This window comes from Camelus dromedarius, chromosome 1 (assembly GCF_036321535.1).
Source record: "Camelus dromedarius isolate mCamDro1 chromosome 1, mCamDro1.pat, whole genome shotgun sequence".
NCBI lineage: Eukaryota > Metazoa > Chordata > Mammalia > Artiodactyla > Camelidae > Camelus > Camelus dromedarius.
The window spans coordinates 53,810,406-53,825,955 of record NC_087436.1 but is presented as its reverse complement, the minus strand read 5'-3'; the positions used below and the strand labels follow the sequence as shown (position 1 = coordinate 53,825,955).

General features: G+C 42.8%; 1 protein-coding gene across 2 annotated transcripts in view; it reads right to left on the bottom strand.

The window, feature by feature from the left end:
• Positions 1-14,791, bottom strand: part of TSPAN5 (tetraspanin 5) — a 153,386-nt gene extending 138,595 nt beyond the window's left edge. For both annotated transcript variants that reach the window (XM_010980608.3, XM_031469102.2), the window contains exon 1: positions 14,313-14,791. In XM_010980608.3, the coding sequence (XP_010978910.1) occupies positions 14,313-14,393 (81 nt within the window). In that variant the 5' untranslated portion in view covers positions 14,394-14,791. The remainder of the gene's footprint in view (positions 1-14,312) is intronic.
• Between the last annotated feature and the right edge of the window lie 759 nt (positions 14,792-15,550).

The window sequence follows — 15,550 nt, the reverse complement described above, 5'->3', positions numbered from 1 at the left end:
CTGGGGATGGAACCCAGGACCTCGTGTATGGTGATCATGCTGTCTACCACTTGAGTTATACCCTCCTCCCTGATTATATATACTTTAAAAATCCAAGGATATATATCAGTTTTAAATGGAATATATGTATTTTACAAAATATAAAAGCTATTCCAATCCTCTTTTTAGTGACACCAATTCTTTCATTTCTAAAATATTGATTCTATATCTTTTAAAAAATGAATAAAACATTATTTTCAAAATTTACACAATTATTTCAGACCCTGACTAGACAGCAACTTTAAAACTCTTAAAGCAGACAGTAGGAATATTAGGTATTAAATCTTGCAGACCAGGGAAAAGAGTTAAAGTGCCACATATAATAATATCATCTAGCCACTCCATTCAACTTATTCTTTCAAAAACCAACAAAGCTAAAAAGAACTGGTACCAAAATACACTACTTTAAGATTCCAGTGATGACGTTTAAAAAAAAAACAAACCTAAGTAGTATTTCTCACATGAGTTGTCATGTGGGCAGTTTCTGCACATCCTTGAATTCACAGGGTACCAACAATGAAACAGGTATTCAGAAAGTTGCCAGCTACATTTTTCTGCCCAAGTAAAGGTCATGTTAAAAAACATTTAAAGCTAAGAGCCTAGGTTTTGGGGTTTTGTTTTTCAGTTACTTAAAGCTTTAACACCTTCTTTTAAAAGTGTAGGGTTTTTCAAATGCCCAACACAGATTTATTGATTTGGGGGGAGTTGTGTGAAATTGATGTTTATTTACAAGGTATTTGTTCTGTATGTTGAAACACTTATTCTAAATGTTATCCTGAGGGGGGTAGATACTGGTAAAGTCAGAAGAAATGCTTAAAAGCTAGTGATGGAAAAGCACACTTCCTTTGCGAAGTTTAAGTAACCGGGGTTTGCTAAATCCAAATCATTGTAACTACCACTGAAACTCTAAAGTGGGCTGTTTGTTTTGGGGTGTTTGCTGCTCTCAACATTTGACTAAGTCTCTACTTTTAATGTAATTGAACCAAGAGAAATTACTGGGATTGTGTTGAATTTCTTTTCCTTAAAAAAAAAGGTATATTAAAGTTGCTGTATTGTTTTTACAATAGAAAAGTGTAAAGAAAGTACCCTATTCTAAAAAATGCACCAAATAAATGGATTCATTCCAAATTGAACATAATAGTAACTTGAAGGAAGAAGAGACAGAGGAGAAGAAACCCACTGAGATAGAATTCCTAAGTATTTAAGGTTGACTTTCTGTTCACCTGAAATCCAACTTCCCAAAGCAGTTTCCTTTTACACCTACAGTGTAACTACTCACTTGGCTCTAGAGTTAGCAACTTTTCAGAAATGGGGGTACCCCTCTTTCTTCCCAATAGGAAATAGAACCTGGAATAGGGAAAAATTTTAACACATCCTCCCAAACATTTTACCTCAAGAGATTCATCCATCTGGCTAATAGATTTCAGCTTATAAATGCAGGTCTTCCTGCAAATTACTTAAAAGCAGTGTTCCCCAAAGTGAGACTCCCTGGTGACCTGGGGTGCCAGAGGAGACAATTTTAGAATACAGCATTAAGTCATCTTGAATAAGAAAGTCATATCCTTTTCAACTCTCTCTTAATCCTCTGGTCTAATCAAGAAGAAAGTCTCCATCTGATGCCAGGATGTTGAACACTTTGTACACTTGTTAACCTCCACTGTAACAAAGGAAATGAGCTCCTCCAACCCAGGGCTACCTAGAAGTTAACAAGCCATAAGATTGTTGCATGCATTTGAATAGTGATATTTTTTAAGTTTCATTTTTAAATAAACGTGTTGAAGGTTCAAAAACAGAATTGATTTGGGGGGAGGGTAGAGCTCAGTAGTAAAGCTCATGCTTAGCAGGCACAAAGTCCTGGGTTCAATCCCCAGTACCTCCAATAAATAAACAAACAAACAAACCTGACTACCTTCCCCCAGTCCATCAAAAACAAAAACAAAAACGGAGTAGATTTAAAAGAAAAGAGTAAGTTTGAAATGGTCTAGATCCTTGCAACTCAAAATGAGTTCAGTGGACCAGTAGCACCAGCCTCACCTGGGAGCGTGTTAATATAACAGATCTTCAGCCCCTCTTACATCTACTGCATCAGAATCTGCATTTTAAATAAGATCCCCACGTGAGTTAAAATTTGAGAAACTCTAGGGTGGTACAAAAGTTTGTCCAAAACCATGCAGGCAGTTTGCAAATGACTGAGTTTTGGGATTCGCTGCTTTGGATCATCAGGTGACCATCCTCCAGGCACTCACTGAAATCAGCTAGTGGAGGTCAGAAGGACAGGGAGGAAACTCCAGTGCTTTCCTGCTGGGAGTCACAAACATCAGTGGATTGTGAGGTCAGTGAGTGAATCTAAACCAGTGGTGTTGGGGGTGTTGTGGGTAAGGTAAAATGGCTTTAAATATGCTCTTATAATACCCTGTCATGTGACACAGATCATCTTTTTTTACTAATGAATATTATAGTAAAAATTCTACTTAACCCTCCCCTTCATCCCTCCACTTCCCTCTTCGAAGGCCAGGGCTTTCTGCACACCTTCAGCATGGGAATGAGTGCCCAGGCTCCTCACACGTACTAAATTAGCATGCCCTGGTCTTTTCTCCCAGAGCTAAGCCCAGTCAGAGAGATAATTATGCTTGGAAATAAAAACACCTGGGTCTACTGCATCAGGTGGCAGTCCTGGAAGCAAAAGAGCACAGCTCTTGGTGCACGCCAGTGATGCTTCAAAGGAGAAGCCAGGCAGACCAAGATGGGTGGCCAATGATCCAGTAGTTCAGGCCAAAATTTTACGTCTTCGTCAACTGGACAGACATCCAAGGGGAAAGCCTGAATGATCTGTATAGCTGACTCAGTGTTCACCTTCACAGCTGAAAGAACATGTCAGAAATACAGCGTAAAACAATGACCAAAATATGCAGGGCTTGTGATACCTTAAAAGCTAAAAATGTAGCATTACAGCCATCTAGATATTTCCAGAATATCTAGATTTAACAGATTTTAATAAAGTGTTCCTTTTCTTTAAGGACCTTTTTGGGGGGTGGGGAGGTAATTAGTTTATTTATTTATTTTTAATGGAGGTACTGGGGATTGAACCCAGGTCCTAGTGCATGCCAAGCATGTGCTCTACCACTGAGCTCTACCCTCCCCACTACAGTGTTTCTACTTCTCCCAGGTGTTAGGCCTAACACCAGAGTTCAACATCAGAAACTCAACTTCCCAGTACAAAACACTAATGTGAGACAGTCTGGTTTTACAAAGAAAATGAAGAGTGACTCTAAGGGGTAAAGAAGAATAGGAAAATTAACAACAAACAATAGACTTGAATTCATGGTCTGGTATATGTGATAAGAATTACATGCCATTCATTACAATGAAAAGAACATTGTGAACATTTGTTAGATCTTATTTCCCTTTAGTTATTTTGAGAATGTACTTATGTAGGCAGAACATTACAGAGAACAAAAACTATATATTACAATGGGAGATTATTTTAATGGTTCTAAAAGAAGTCAAGAAAAACCCAAATGAAATTACAGGTGTGGAGGAAAATAGAGGAATAATTGCTAATACCTGTTGATTATTCCAAGCAGTTTATATATATGAACTCCTCCAATCCTCCTGACTCTGAGATAGATGTTAGGTCTTAATACTACTGTGAAGAGCATCAGTACTACTACAGAGAGTGCTGTTTTGCAGATGAGGAGACTTAACCTCAAGGTGAGTAAGTAGCCTGTCTAAGGACACAAGCCTGGGAATGGCACTGGGTAAAAATCCAGACGTACTCCAACTCCAACCAAGCCCCTTAACACCAGGCTCTTCCACCTGCCTTCCACCAGAGCACTAGAGTGCCCAACTGAGGATGCACCTTTCATCACCCTCTAATGCCGGACCCTGTAAAGAACCTTCCAAAAGCTCAATGACTGGAATCTTCGAAGGTTAAGGGACTGCACTATATTGATACGACTATACCTTAAAACAGGAAAACTAAGTTTTGGCATTAAATGCTTCAAGAGTGATTAGAACTACTTACTCACTTGGCAGAATTAAGTTTTAAGGCTGCTTCGGGGGAAATATTAACAGTTGAGGGAAATTTTTGTTGGAAGCAAAACGTTATACTTCGAGAAATGCTTAAGTCAAGTATTCCTCTTTTAGTAGGACTACTTAATTAAGTACCAACCATTAAAATAGCTGGCCTGAATATTTATTAGAGCACCAGCTGTTCCCTCCAGATTTTTAGAAATTCAAGACTTGGTGCCAAGTATAATTTAGAAGAAAAAAAAAATTCAACAAGTAAAAAGAGCCCTATGTCTTGCAATACTTATCCAAATAGTAAACAGTAGCTGGAAGAGGTGTGGAACATCACTGTGCCTTTTCAATGAGAAGAGCCAAAATGTTTTGCCCACCATGTCCAAATACTATTTTGTTATTGAGGTTGGTGATTATATTATTTAAAAATTATACCTTACATTTCATGATTAACATTCGTTTATGTACATACAGATAATATCACAGTGCTAACCACAGGGTTGGTATGCCATTCTGGGTGTGTTTGTTTAGAAATGCTGATAACTATGCCCCAGTAAAATACCTCTGAGAAATAATTGAGGGTTTTTGTTGTTTTTTTTTTTTGGTGGGGGGCAGTAATTAGGTTTATTTATTTATTTAACTGGAGATACTGGGAATTGAACCTAGGACCTTATGCATGCTAGGCATGCAATCTACCACCAAGCTATAGCCTCCCCCTCATAAGAGATTTTTATTCCAAATTGTATTTCTTTCAAAAGATTACCAATTTAGGAGCTCAGCCATAATCAAATACCTATTTTTTTTCCTAAAGGGGGCAGGGGAAAGGAAGAAGTCCAGGGGTAGGGGGCAGAATTCATTATGCCCACTCTGAATATTCAACATTGAAACTCTTCCTGCTAAAGAAAAGTGACAAATATCAGGTTTGGGTCTCCGATGTTCACTTTACTGTCAGCCCTTTGTGACAGTGCTGTAAACTTGGATACAAGAGAAGAAATGTCCCCGCCTCAACCTGACAGCAGAGGGAAGTCAATGAAACAGCCACAGAGACTCAGAAAGCAACTCCCCTCCTCCCCTCCTCCTTTCCTCCCCTCCTCCTTTCCTCCCCTCCTCCCCACCTCCCCACCTCCAGGGGAGGACACTTGGGGCTGAGGGCACGGGAGGAAGTCTCCAGAAACAGAGCCTGAAAGGAAGAGCACCTTGGACAGGGAGGCTGGTTTTTGGAGGGGAGGGCAGTGCGCTGTCCTGTCCGGCGTCTATGGTTAGATCCAGTCCACTGCACTGAAGGGTGCAGGACAGCAAGGGCAAAAGAACAAAATGCCTATTTCTTCATTGTTCCTGTCGAATAAATAACTAGCTTCCATCCCTATATGATGCTAATTTTTAGCATCCTAATTGCAGCACAAGAGAGTCTCTTTAGCAGAGATTTTCTCATTTTGTTTTCGGGGCTTTCAGGTTTAAAAATAAACTGGCATCTTTGGATTAATAAAAAATTCCATGAGGGATAAAATAGGCCACACTATTTTTTTTTTTCCTCGTAAGCAAAGAACACCAGCTTCATGTGCTGATGAGATCAGTCACCCTTTGGTCATAGCCCTATGCCGCCCTCTCCCAGCTCCCCCAGTGTACCCTCCAGAGAGTAATGGGAAGAGATGCCACATCTTGCCAAGAAAAACAAGCTAGAGCTCCTCAACCTCAGCTGGGCATCAAAATCACCTGCAGGGATTAGAAAAAAAAAAACCAAAAACAAACAAAAACACCCCACTAATACCAGGGTCCCATCCTAGGCCTCCTGGTGGGAAGACTGAAATTTCCTAACAACTGACTGATTACACTGCTGTGTCCATAAAGGGGTGAAATATCAACTAATCCGTCAGAAGTCACCCCTCATCAGGGAGAGGGACCTCCTATGCTTGAAGAAAAGCCCACAGAAGAAAAACCCAGATGAGAAATATTTTTTTCTACACATGCCTTGACCTTCAAGATTTAAAATTATCTGAAGGCTAGAATGGTGGTTCTCAATCATTTGTTTAAGCAGTAGACCCCTTTTTTCAAGCAGAACTCTTCGTGGTATCCCAAAACATCAAACTTAATGGCTGAGCTTCTGCAGGGGAAAGAGAGGGCAGAGAACCTCTCACTCAGCCCCGGGCACACCTCAGGGAAGCCCCGGGCTGCTGGAAGCGCAGTTTGAAAGCCACTGGGCCAGAATAAGACATTTCAATGGGATAAATACATAGCACTAAATCTAAATTCAAGTAATGCACTGGAGGGTTAGGGCTTCTGATTAGCGCTTAGCGCAGGGAAACGGGTTTAACAGAAGTTCACCTGAAAAAGAGATGAAGGTTTCATTTCACTGGAAATTCAACTTGAGCCAACAATGTTCTCTGGCTGCCAGGACAAGCATGTGTGGTTCAGCCTGGGTTAAGAACTACTACTTGTACTGAGACATTTTTCCTTTTAGAAAGTACCTTCACATGCGTGATCCTGTTTAATGTTAGGTAACAACTCTGCAAGCTATTGGAATTACATTCAACACATTTTAGATAAGCAACTGAAGAACGAATGTCAGAATAACTAACTCCAGGACAAACCCAGGCTTCTGCCTCCAGGTCCAGCATGGCCCAGAGACTTAAGGGGGAGCTCGAAAATAACCGCCCACCACTCTCTGGAAGGTTGGAACAGTGTGTGAAAATGTGTTCCCTTCTGTTTGCTACATTAAGGGAGGTGTGTCCAAATGGGACCACAGGCCGAGTACCATGACCAGGACAAAGAACAATCTGGAAATAGTGTATGAAGATCAAATGGAAAAACTAAGAGCCTTTAAAGATGGAAAACAGAAGGTTTGGGAATGGCAATAACAGCCATTTTTTTAATAACACAGGGCTAGGCAGAAGGAAGACAAGTCGTATGGTATCATACAGGACTAACCTAGGCCCTTCCACTCTTCCTTCCCGAAAAATTCAGTCCTCAAGTTACGAGTGGGGGCACAGGAAGGTAGACCTTCATGCAGGGAAAGACATGGGGAGGGATGTGGAAGCCCAGAGCAGCGTAACAGAGCCTGATCAGTGTCCACAGTGGGATGTGGGGCTGGAGCACCAGCAGGTAAGGAGGGCAACCATGTGAGGGGCAGGGGGAGCAGTGGAAGACTGGCTACATAAGGGGAGATTTAATTAAATAAGTACATTGTTAAGGATAATGGGAGCCAGAATTCTCATTGTCAAAGAAGGTAGTTATAAATATGGAAAAGGAAAAACCTAAAATAAACCCTGTGGCATCAGACAGGGATCTGAGGTACCACTGTAAATGCATAGTTTTCAAAATATATAGCTACGTATAAAAATGCAGATGTACACATGTGCATATGTGTATGCGCACACACATATTCCATAGTTCTGACCACTGAGAGGCCCCAGGGGTGGTGATAGACTCAGAGCAATAAGCACACTTTGTGACTGGATCTTGGCTTCTAGATACCATCCTCCACTCAAAGGAACCAGGACTTCTTGGGGAAATACATGATACAAAAGATGACAGCAGTAAATTTCAAGATGAGCTTGGAACATCTTATTCTGCCAGAAAGCAAAGCAGTGCTCGAAGAATGATGGGAGTTAAAGGGCACAAGAGGCAGCATGAAAAGATGGACTGCCAAACCTGGGACCAACTGGAATGCCAAAGGAAGTAATAAGAATAACAGTTTAATTAAAACACACTAGGAAAAAAAAGATCGTAAGTTCTTAGTGATGTAATTAACAGATCGAAAATCTGATGAGGGATGAGCTATTCACATAGTTTCACAGTAACATGACACAAAATATGTATACATTACAAAAGGGAAAAGAGTCACTTTACGGTGGATAAACTTGGCAGACAACACTTTAATCAAGTAACCATCATTAGTAATGGAACAAATACAAACAGAAATCACTGCCACCTGACGGATGCACTGAGCAGAACACAGCAACATTTCTGTAATTCTCCTGCCAAAGAAGCACAGCCAGAATCTAAAGATGAGAAAATGGCAGACAAACCCAAATTGAGGGACATTCTACAAAATAACTAGTTTAAAATCTTCAAAACTGTCAAGAACCTGACATTGAACGACTAAAAGAGAAAAAGACCCAACTAAATACAATGTGTCTTCTGGACTGAATTCCTTTGCTTTATGAGACCTGATTGGAACACCTAGGAAACCTGAATGATGGTAGTAATGTATCAGTGATAATCGCCTGGCTTTGACGGCTGTACTGTGGTGTTCTAGGAGAATATCCTAGTTTACAGGAAATATACACTGAAGTATTGGTGTGATAGCCATCATGCTAGCATCTTTTTCTCAAATGATTCAGGAAAAAAACAAATTGTACCACTTGCAATTTTTCTGCAGGTCTGACATTGTTTCAAAATAAAAATTAAAAATCAACAACAGTAAATTAGGAAGATAGAATCTGGGGGAAAAGGTTACATCTAGTGTGAGGGATTGATGAAACTCTCAAGTGATTAAAGTGGTCCCAAAACAGATCCATCCTTAGAAAGGTTGGCAGGATGTTACAGAGAAAGTGCCTCACTGATTAGAAAGTGAGAGAAGACGACACCTCTGTACTTTCCAATGATTTCATAATTCATTCATTCAACAAATATTTATTAAAAACCTACTGTGTTTCAGACAATCTGCTAGACCATGAGCTTACGAAAATGAGTAAGAGTCTCTGCAGTTGAAGCCCTTATATTCCAGTGAAGGATGATGATTCAGAAGTCTTGTTACAATTTTAAGACAGTCATCAGTATTACATATAGAAAAAAGTATGTGACTCAAGAACACTGTCTTTAATACTCCATTTTTCTCTTATGAACTTTTAGTGACTACACAATAGTTTATTATTCTATCATATTCTTTAACAACATTTTCGTCCTAACTTTTTGCGCTTGTGGGTGGTGTTAACTGAGGCATATGCAAAATCTTTATCACTTTTCAATTATGAACAGATGTAAATGACTTGCTTGATGTTTTATTTTAGAATAACAAGCATCTTCTAAAATAAGTTTCAAAGGAGAAGCTAGGGCTATAGTTATGCAAGAGACTTAACATTCTAGAAGTGAACCCTGATATGTTCTTCAACACGTTGAAAGTCATTCCACGTTCCTGCTCTCCAATTTCTTCGTCTGTCGCGAAGATGTCATAATAGGCTTGTAAACTGCTTTGAGATGCTTTGAAGAAAGACATCATAATTACAAAGTTCTGTTAAAATACAGGTTGCTTATACCCTTGGCCTGGGACTAACTATTACCGTGGACGTATTAATTCAGAGTGATCCATCTAAATGAGCTCACCTTGGGAATTTTATGGTGGGTGGAACCTTACTTGGTTTTCCAACTTTTCGCCTTGGCTTCGTTTGAATCTTCCGGGCATATCATCAAGTGAGAATGCTTCAGTGCCTTCTCACTGACCCAAGAATGAACAACCAGACCAAGTAAGTCAGTACTCAATTCCTTTCCCCACTGAGGTCTCTACACCCTTCTTACATTTTTCCCATTTGACACTTTCATAACCATATTTAGCTTTCTTCCTACCATCTCCCTGTAATTCAAAAGGCAATTTAGACTCCCATATGGTTGCCATCGAAGCTAACAGATGTCTAGCAAATTAAAACAAAAATTATGACTTATAAACTGCTGATGTATCATCATCCCAGAACATCTTACAATTTATAGTGAATCATAAGATAAGGCTTCCCACTTGATGCCTCCCGCAAGGTTCCCTAAATCTCTCTCCTCTGAATTTAAGCCCTGTGGAAACAAATTAGATGCAACATTCTGCCATCAGACTTGGATAAACCTCCACTTAAAGACACAATGTAATATTTGAAAGCATATCAAAGAGAAATTTGGCCTCAAGTATCAAAGGCTTTCTAAACTCTGTACAGCAAAGAAAAGAGAACAATGACTTGATCTCCCAAGTCATTCAAGCCTTCCACTGGTCCATTGGGCTTTTTTCAAATAAGATTAAATCTGCTGAATCCATTCACCTCAACTTCTTGGCACATCTTAAGAGGAGCATCATTACCTGGTAGTAAGGATGCCGGAGTACCAGGCTAATAAGGTATTCTAGAAATTCTATAGCCAGGATGAAATTAGTATGAAATCTGGAGACAATGACACAAACCATATTCACCATTTGTTAAATACTGAGACACTGTGCTGAGTCGTACCTTATTGCATCCTTGAATCTACAACTCTATTGAATGATGTTATCTTTCCTTTATAAACAAAATTAAGGATCAGTGCAGCAGACTGTATTTTCCAGAGATGGTCACAACCCACAACCTTGACACTTGTCCAACAAAAGAAGGAATTGCTTTCTTTGCCCCTCCGAAATTGAGCAGGTTCCACATATGCTTTAAACAGTGGAAGAGATAAAAGTGACACTGGGCCAGTTCCAGGAGTAGCCTTAACTGGCTGGAAGTTTCTCCTTCCAGTCTCAGAGACAGGGAGAAGCCATGTCTAGGTGCCCCAGCCAACAACCCTGGCTGAGCTCTCAGCAAGCATCACCTGCCAGTCATGTGAGTACGCCATCTTGGGTATCCCACCCCTGTGAGCCTTCAGGTAACTCCAGCCCAGTCCCAGCCCACTGCAACTGCATGGGAGATTCCAAGTGCAAATCACCCAGATGAGCCTGGTCAAATCACAGAACTATCAGATACAATACAATTTTATTTTAAACCACTAAGTTTTGGGGTTGTTTGTTATGTAGCAATAGATAACCAGAATACTGAGAGATCAATTTACTTCCCTAAGAACAGTGAAGTATTAGAGCCAGAATATAAAAAGTTCCAGAACAAAACATCTATTAATGGTGAGTAATGAGATGTGGGGGTTCAGTACCCAAAAGAAGCAATTTTAAAATAAAACTGCCTTTCTCTTCCCTCCCCCACCCCAGAGCAGCCTCAGGGTTTTCTGAGAAATGTCCCAATATGGTGACACTCTCAATGAAATCAATTCCCTTCTGGCTTGAGTTCTTCCAATATAGAATAGGGAAAATAAGATTTTCCCCATTCCCCCTGATAACTAATGAGAAAGGAATCTGTACAAGATGTTGACTTTGTTACTTAGAATATCATTACAACCATTATAAAAAGTATTCAGATTTTGCACATGAAACTGTAATAATAAAAATATATTTAATGACTCACAGGACTACGTTTGAGATTCAGAGTGGGGAGAGGAAAGAATGTATATTATGCCAATAAGTGAATAAGCCAAGAAGAAATTAGGGAAAGATTTTTCTTTTTAATGAAAGGATCTTTGAGAGAAAAAAAAAGTGGCCTTCAGACAAGTCTCAGTAAGAGAAAAAGTCTATAATTTAATAAGTGTCCCAATATATACTTCTTTCATGATATATTAGTGCCCATTTCTTCTATTTTTCTTCCCTGCATATTAGAGCTCAGTAGACTCATTCTTTTTCAGAACCAGAAAGAACCTTACAACGTGTCTAACTCTTCATTTTAACAGCTGAGAAATTGAGGCCTAGGGCAGTTAACTGACTAGCAAGAAGTCAAACTACTCATTAGTAAGAGAGCCAAGCTCTTAGTGCTGGTGCTACTACGTTCTCAATTTTTATTTTCCCAGAACCTTACCTCAAAATGTCTTCAATGTTTTTAAATTTCTAGCCTAGAATTTCACAATGTGAAAATGGAAAATTAGGAAACCATGCTCTCTGTGATCAATCTCTTGTTCATAATCTTGTAAGAGTAGCCCTGAGTCTGCCGTTTCTGGCAGTCGCAGACAGGATGGTGACTCTGTACAGAGCAGAGGCGTGCAACTGTACAGAAGCAGCCTAGCAGTTACTGACCCCAGTCATTCAGTCACTAACATCTTAGTCTGAATAACTGTGATCAAATAGCATGGCCACCTGCCTGCTGACTGTCACTCTAGAGACCAGGGTACTGACAAACTGAGAGATTCAAATATCGGGTAATTTTGAAACAGACAGCAGATTAGGGAAGGTATAAAGGGTTATGGGAGTGGAAGGCTTCAGGCACAGAAAGGAGGAACAAGGTGTGTAAAAAGCAAAGTAAGAGAGGGGCCCCGATAACAAAGGCATCTATGAAATAATTCCACCTGGGGCAGCTGGTTTCGTTCCAGAGACTAAATCTCCTTTCAGGCATCCCATAAAACTCCCCTCCAGAGATGAAGACCTTCAAAATCAGACTCTCTTCTGGAACTCTCTATGCAAGCATGCTGCAATTCTTTGAAGCTCTCCACAATTCTAGAGGTTTTGCTACAACCTAGTCCACAGAAAATACTAAATGTGCCTCTGTACACTACAAAATTACACCAAACTGTCAGGGAAACAGGCCCAAATCCCTTTATTTCTTTTCCACCTCTTGCTATGAAACTGCAGAGAAAGCCCCTGGGTGCCTTTTGTTGCCTGGTAGCTGAAATGTGCAACTTTTGGAAGTGTTCAAGTAGAATCAAGAGGCTTGGACTCACTACCCTCACAAGATCTGGCCCCAATTCCGTAGTCCCTGACTCTCAAAGTCATGAAAGTTTCAAGTTCAAATAAAATCAAAATGCCTCACTCAGAAATGTGACGACCCACCACTTTTAAACATTCCCAAGAGGGACTGAAAAAAAGAAAGCAAAGAAATAATTTCTTCTTCCTATATTTGTAGCAGTGTCTGACTGCAGGGAGGGGGTGACTGCTAACAGGAATCATGTCTCATCCCTGACAAAAAATTGCCTGTGAAGGACTGAATCTGGTATTTATTCACGTGTCCCCCCTCATTATCTTTATCAGTCCTTGAGGCCGGATGACATATTGATACAGAAAGTGATCTCCAACCCCTTCCACTTCCTTTCGCAAAACATGCGTGAGTAATGCAGGATGCTCCTACAGAAAACAGAAAATGAAAACAAAATAGCCTGGTAAATGCGTGGTAGGAAAAAAAGAATATAGAGAGCTATATTGACAACTGTTCTCATAGATGTATATGTTTACAGCAAAGGCCTAAATTAAAGGAGAATCAAAATAAATACCCCCTGTGTTCAGACTGCTGTGGATTATTATTGATCCCACCATTGGGTTTTTGTTTATCTCATACTGAACCTATACTGAACAGCAACTTGGAGAACCCTCCAAACCCCAGACAGCCACCATCTTTACTTTCCATGGGAGGAGAACGGGGAGAAGAGTGCACAGTAAGGAAGAGGATGGGATGGGATGGGATGAGATGGAGAAGAAAAATAACAAGGTCCTTGAACCAACATTTTCCCCTTGTCCTGTGAACTCTTTGTCTGGTTGCTGAACATGTTTGTGAGATCAAGGAAAAGAAACAAACAAAAGAGTAGGCGTCCCAGCCTAATTACAATAGGTGCCCAGCACACTGTAGTGCCAGCAGAGCATGGTTTGAATCTTTCGTTCAAGCATCTGCTCTCTTGATAGCACCCTAAAGCATGTCTCATACACCTTCTCCCTTGCGTTTCTCCAAGGTTTCCCCCAAACGGCCCCGCTCCATGTCACTCCTCAGAAAAGGAGGACGTGAGGCACGAACACATTGAAACATATGTTGATGGTGACTTATTAACCTGACAGTAATATAAGAGAGAAAAATAAATCCCTCAACCCCACAAGCCCACTGCTCAGTCCATTATGCAAAAGGAGCGCCTTCCAGATGAAGAGGAAGAGCGTGCAGTAAACGTTATTTACGTACACATTACAGAACCATATACCACCGCATCTGCATCCTACACAAAGCCTGAGATGGTGCAAGAAGATATACGCTGAGCATGGCACAGACCAGCCGCGGCAACACGGAGCCAAGCCCTTGTCCAATCAGATCCTTGTTAGAAGGTGGACCTCAGGGTCGGCTCTACCCGATTAGCCTTCCCTATTATGACACCACGCTCTGACCAACATCCATATCCCACCGGGAGCAAATCTCATTCGAGTGGTTGCTCATTTCTCAAACGGCCGAGCCCTTTCTTTCATCTGCATCCCTGCTATTCGTCCCTTAAAAAGCCAACCCAAGGCCTGGGTGCCCCCTTTCCGGCTCGATTTTTCTTTTTACCTCTTCTCATTCCTAGAAAGGATTAAATGTTTATCTCTCCAACGCGCAGGCTGGAAAAGCGGAAGGCAAATGCCTTTCAGTGCTCCGGCAAGCTCCCAAAGGTCTGCGAAAAGTAAAGGCAGCGAGCAACGTGGGGGAAATCGTCGCGAATCGACCGGCCACAATAGTTGAAATCCCAGAAGTGCTCCAACTTACCCAAAATATGACATTGAAGCCAAATATGAAATACTTGATGCAACAACTGACTTCAGGACCCTTGTAATGCTTCCCGGACATCCTCTGGGTTCATGAAGACACTTGCCCCGGCAGCCCGAGTTTGGAGCCCCGGAGCACGGTTGCTCGGAGCAGCCCGGCGGGAAGCTGGGGCTCAGGGACGCTGCTTGGGGCCGCGGCGCGGCGGCCGGGGCTGAGCAGCGCAGGGACCGACCGGCGCAGAGCGGCTCCCGCACCTCCAGCCCCTCGCGCGCCGAGGCCGCCGGAGCCGGGGTGGCCGCGATCCGGCGGGGAAGCGCGCGTTGCAAGACCCGAGCTTCGCTGAAGCTGGCCTCGAGCACAAGGCGAGCTCCTAAGTCCCTCTGCCAGGCGATCTGTCCGTCGGTCCGTCTCCGGGCTTCGGGCAAATGCGGCCGCGGCAGATGCTGGTGGAGACGCTACTCGCTCCCTCCCACCCCTCGCTCCGCCCGCCGATCGCTCCGCCCGCTCAGCCGGCAGCTCCTCCGCCCGCGCCGCCTGCAGCTCCGCCCGCCGCCCGCCGCCTGCCGCCCAAGCCTCAGCGAGGTGCGCGCGCGCACGGGCTCGGGCGCTCCCGGGCGGCCGCTGTGCACCACGTAGCCGCGCCGCCCCTCCTTCCAGCGCTCTGCGCTCCTCCTGCACCCTTTCTCCCCGCCCCTTCTCCGGCCAGCTCTGAGCGCCGCCGACCCCCCGGGCACTGCAGCGGGGTAGGTGGGGAGGAAGGCAGGCAGAAGGGAGAAGGAAGGGTACCAGAGGAGAGCGCCCATTGGGAGCAGCCTGGAGGAGTGACCGGGATTGATAAGCAGTGGGTCTCCCTCTGCCACTCGCAGCAGCAGGCGGCTTCTGGAGGGACGCGGGGGAGAGGGTGGCTTCGGGGCGAGAGGGTTGGGTGAGTAGCAATCCTGAGTGAGAGTCCCACAGCCGACAAGCCTCCATCTGGGTGTAGTCACACTCGCGCCCCCTCCACCACCCGGTTACGTTGCAAGAGAACACGCCGGGCCACCGAACTGGAGAGGAAATGGGTCGTAGACTTTGCTGGGAGCAAAGGGGAAGGATAAGGTGTTAGGGAAGGGGGAGAAAAGAGAGACGGGAAACGGAGGGGGGTTGGGGGGGAGAGCGAATCTGGAGGGTTGCACAAGAAAGCCCCCGGAATCCCAGTGCTGTGGCTCCATCCCAACCTCCCTATCTGCGAGAGGAAGAGG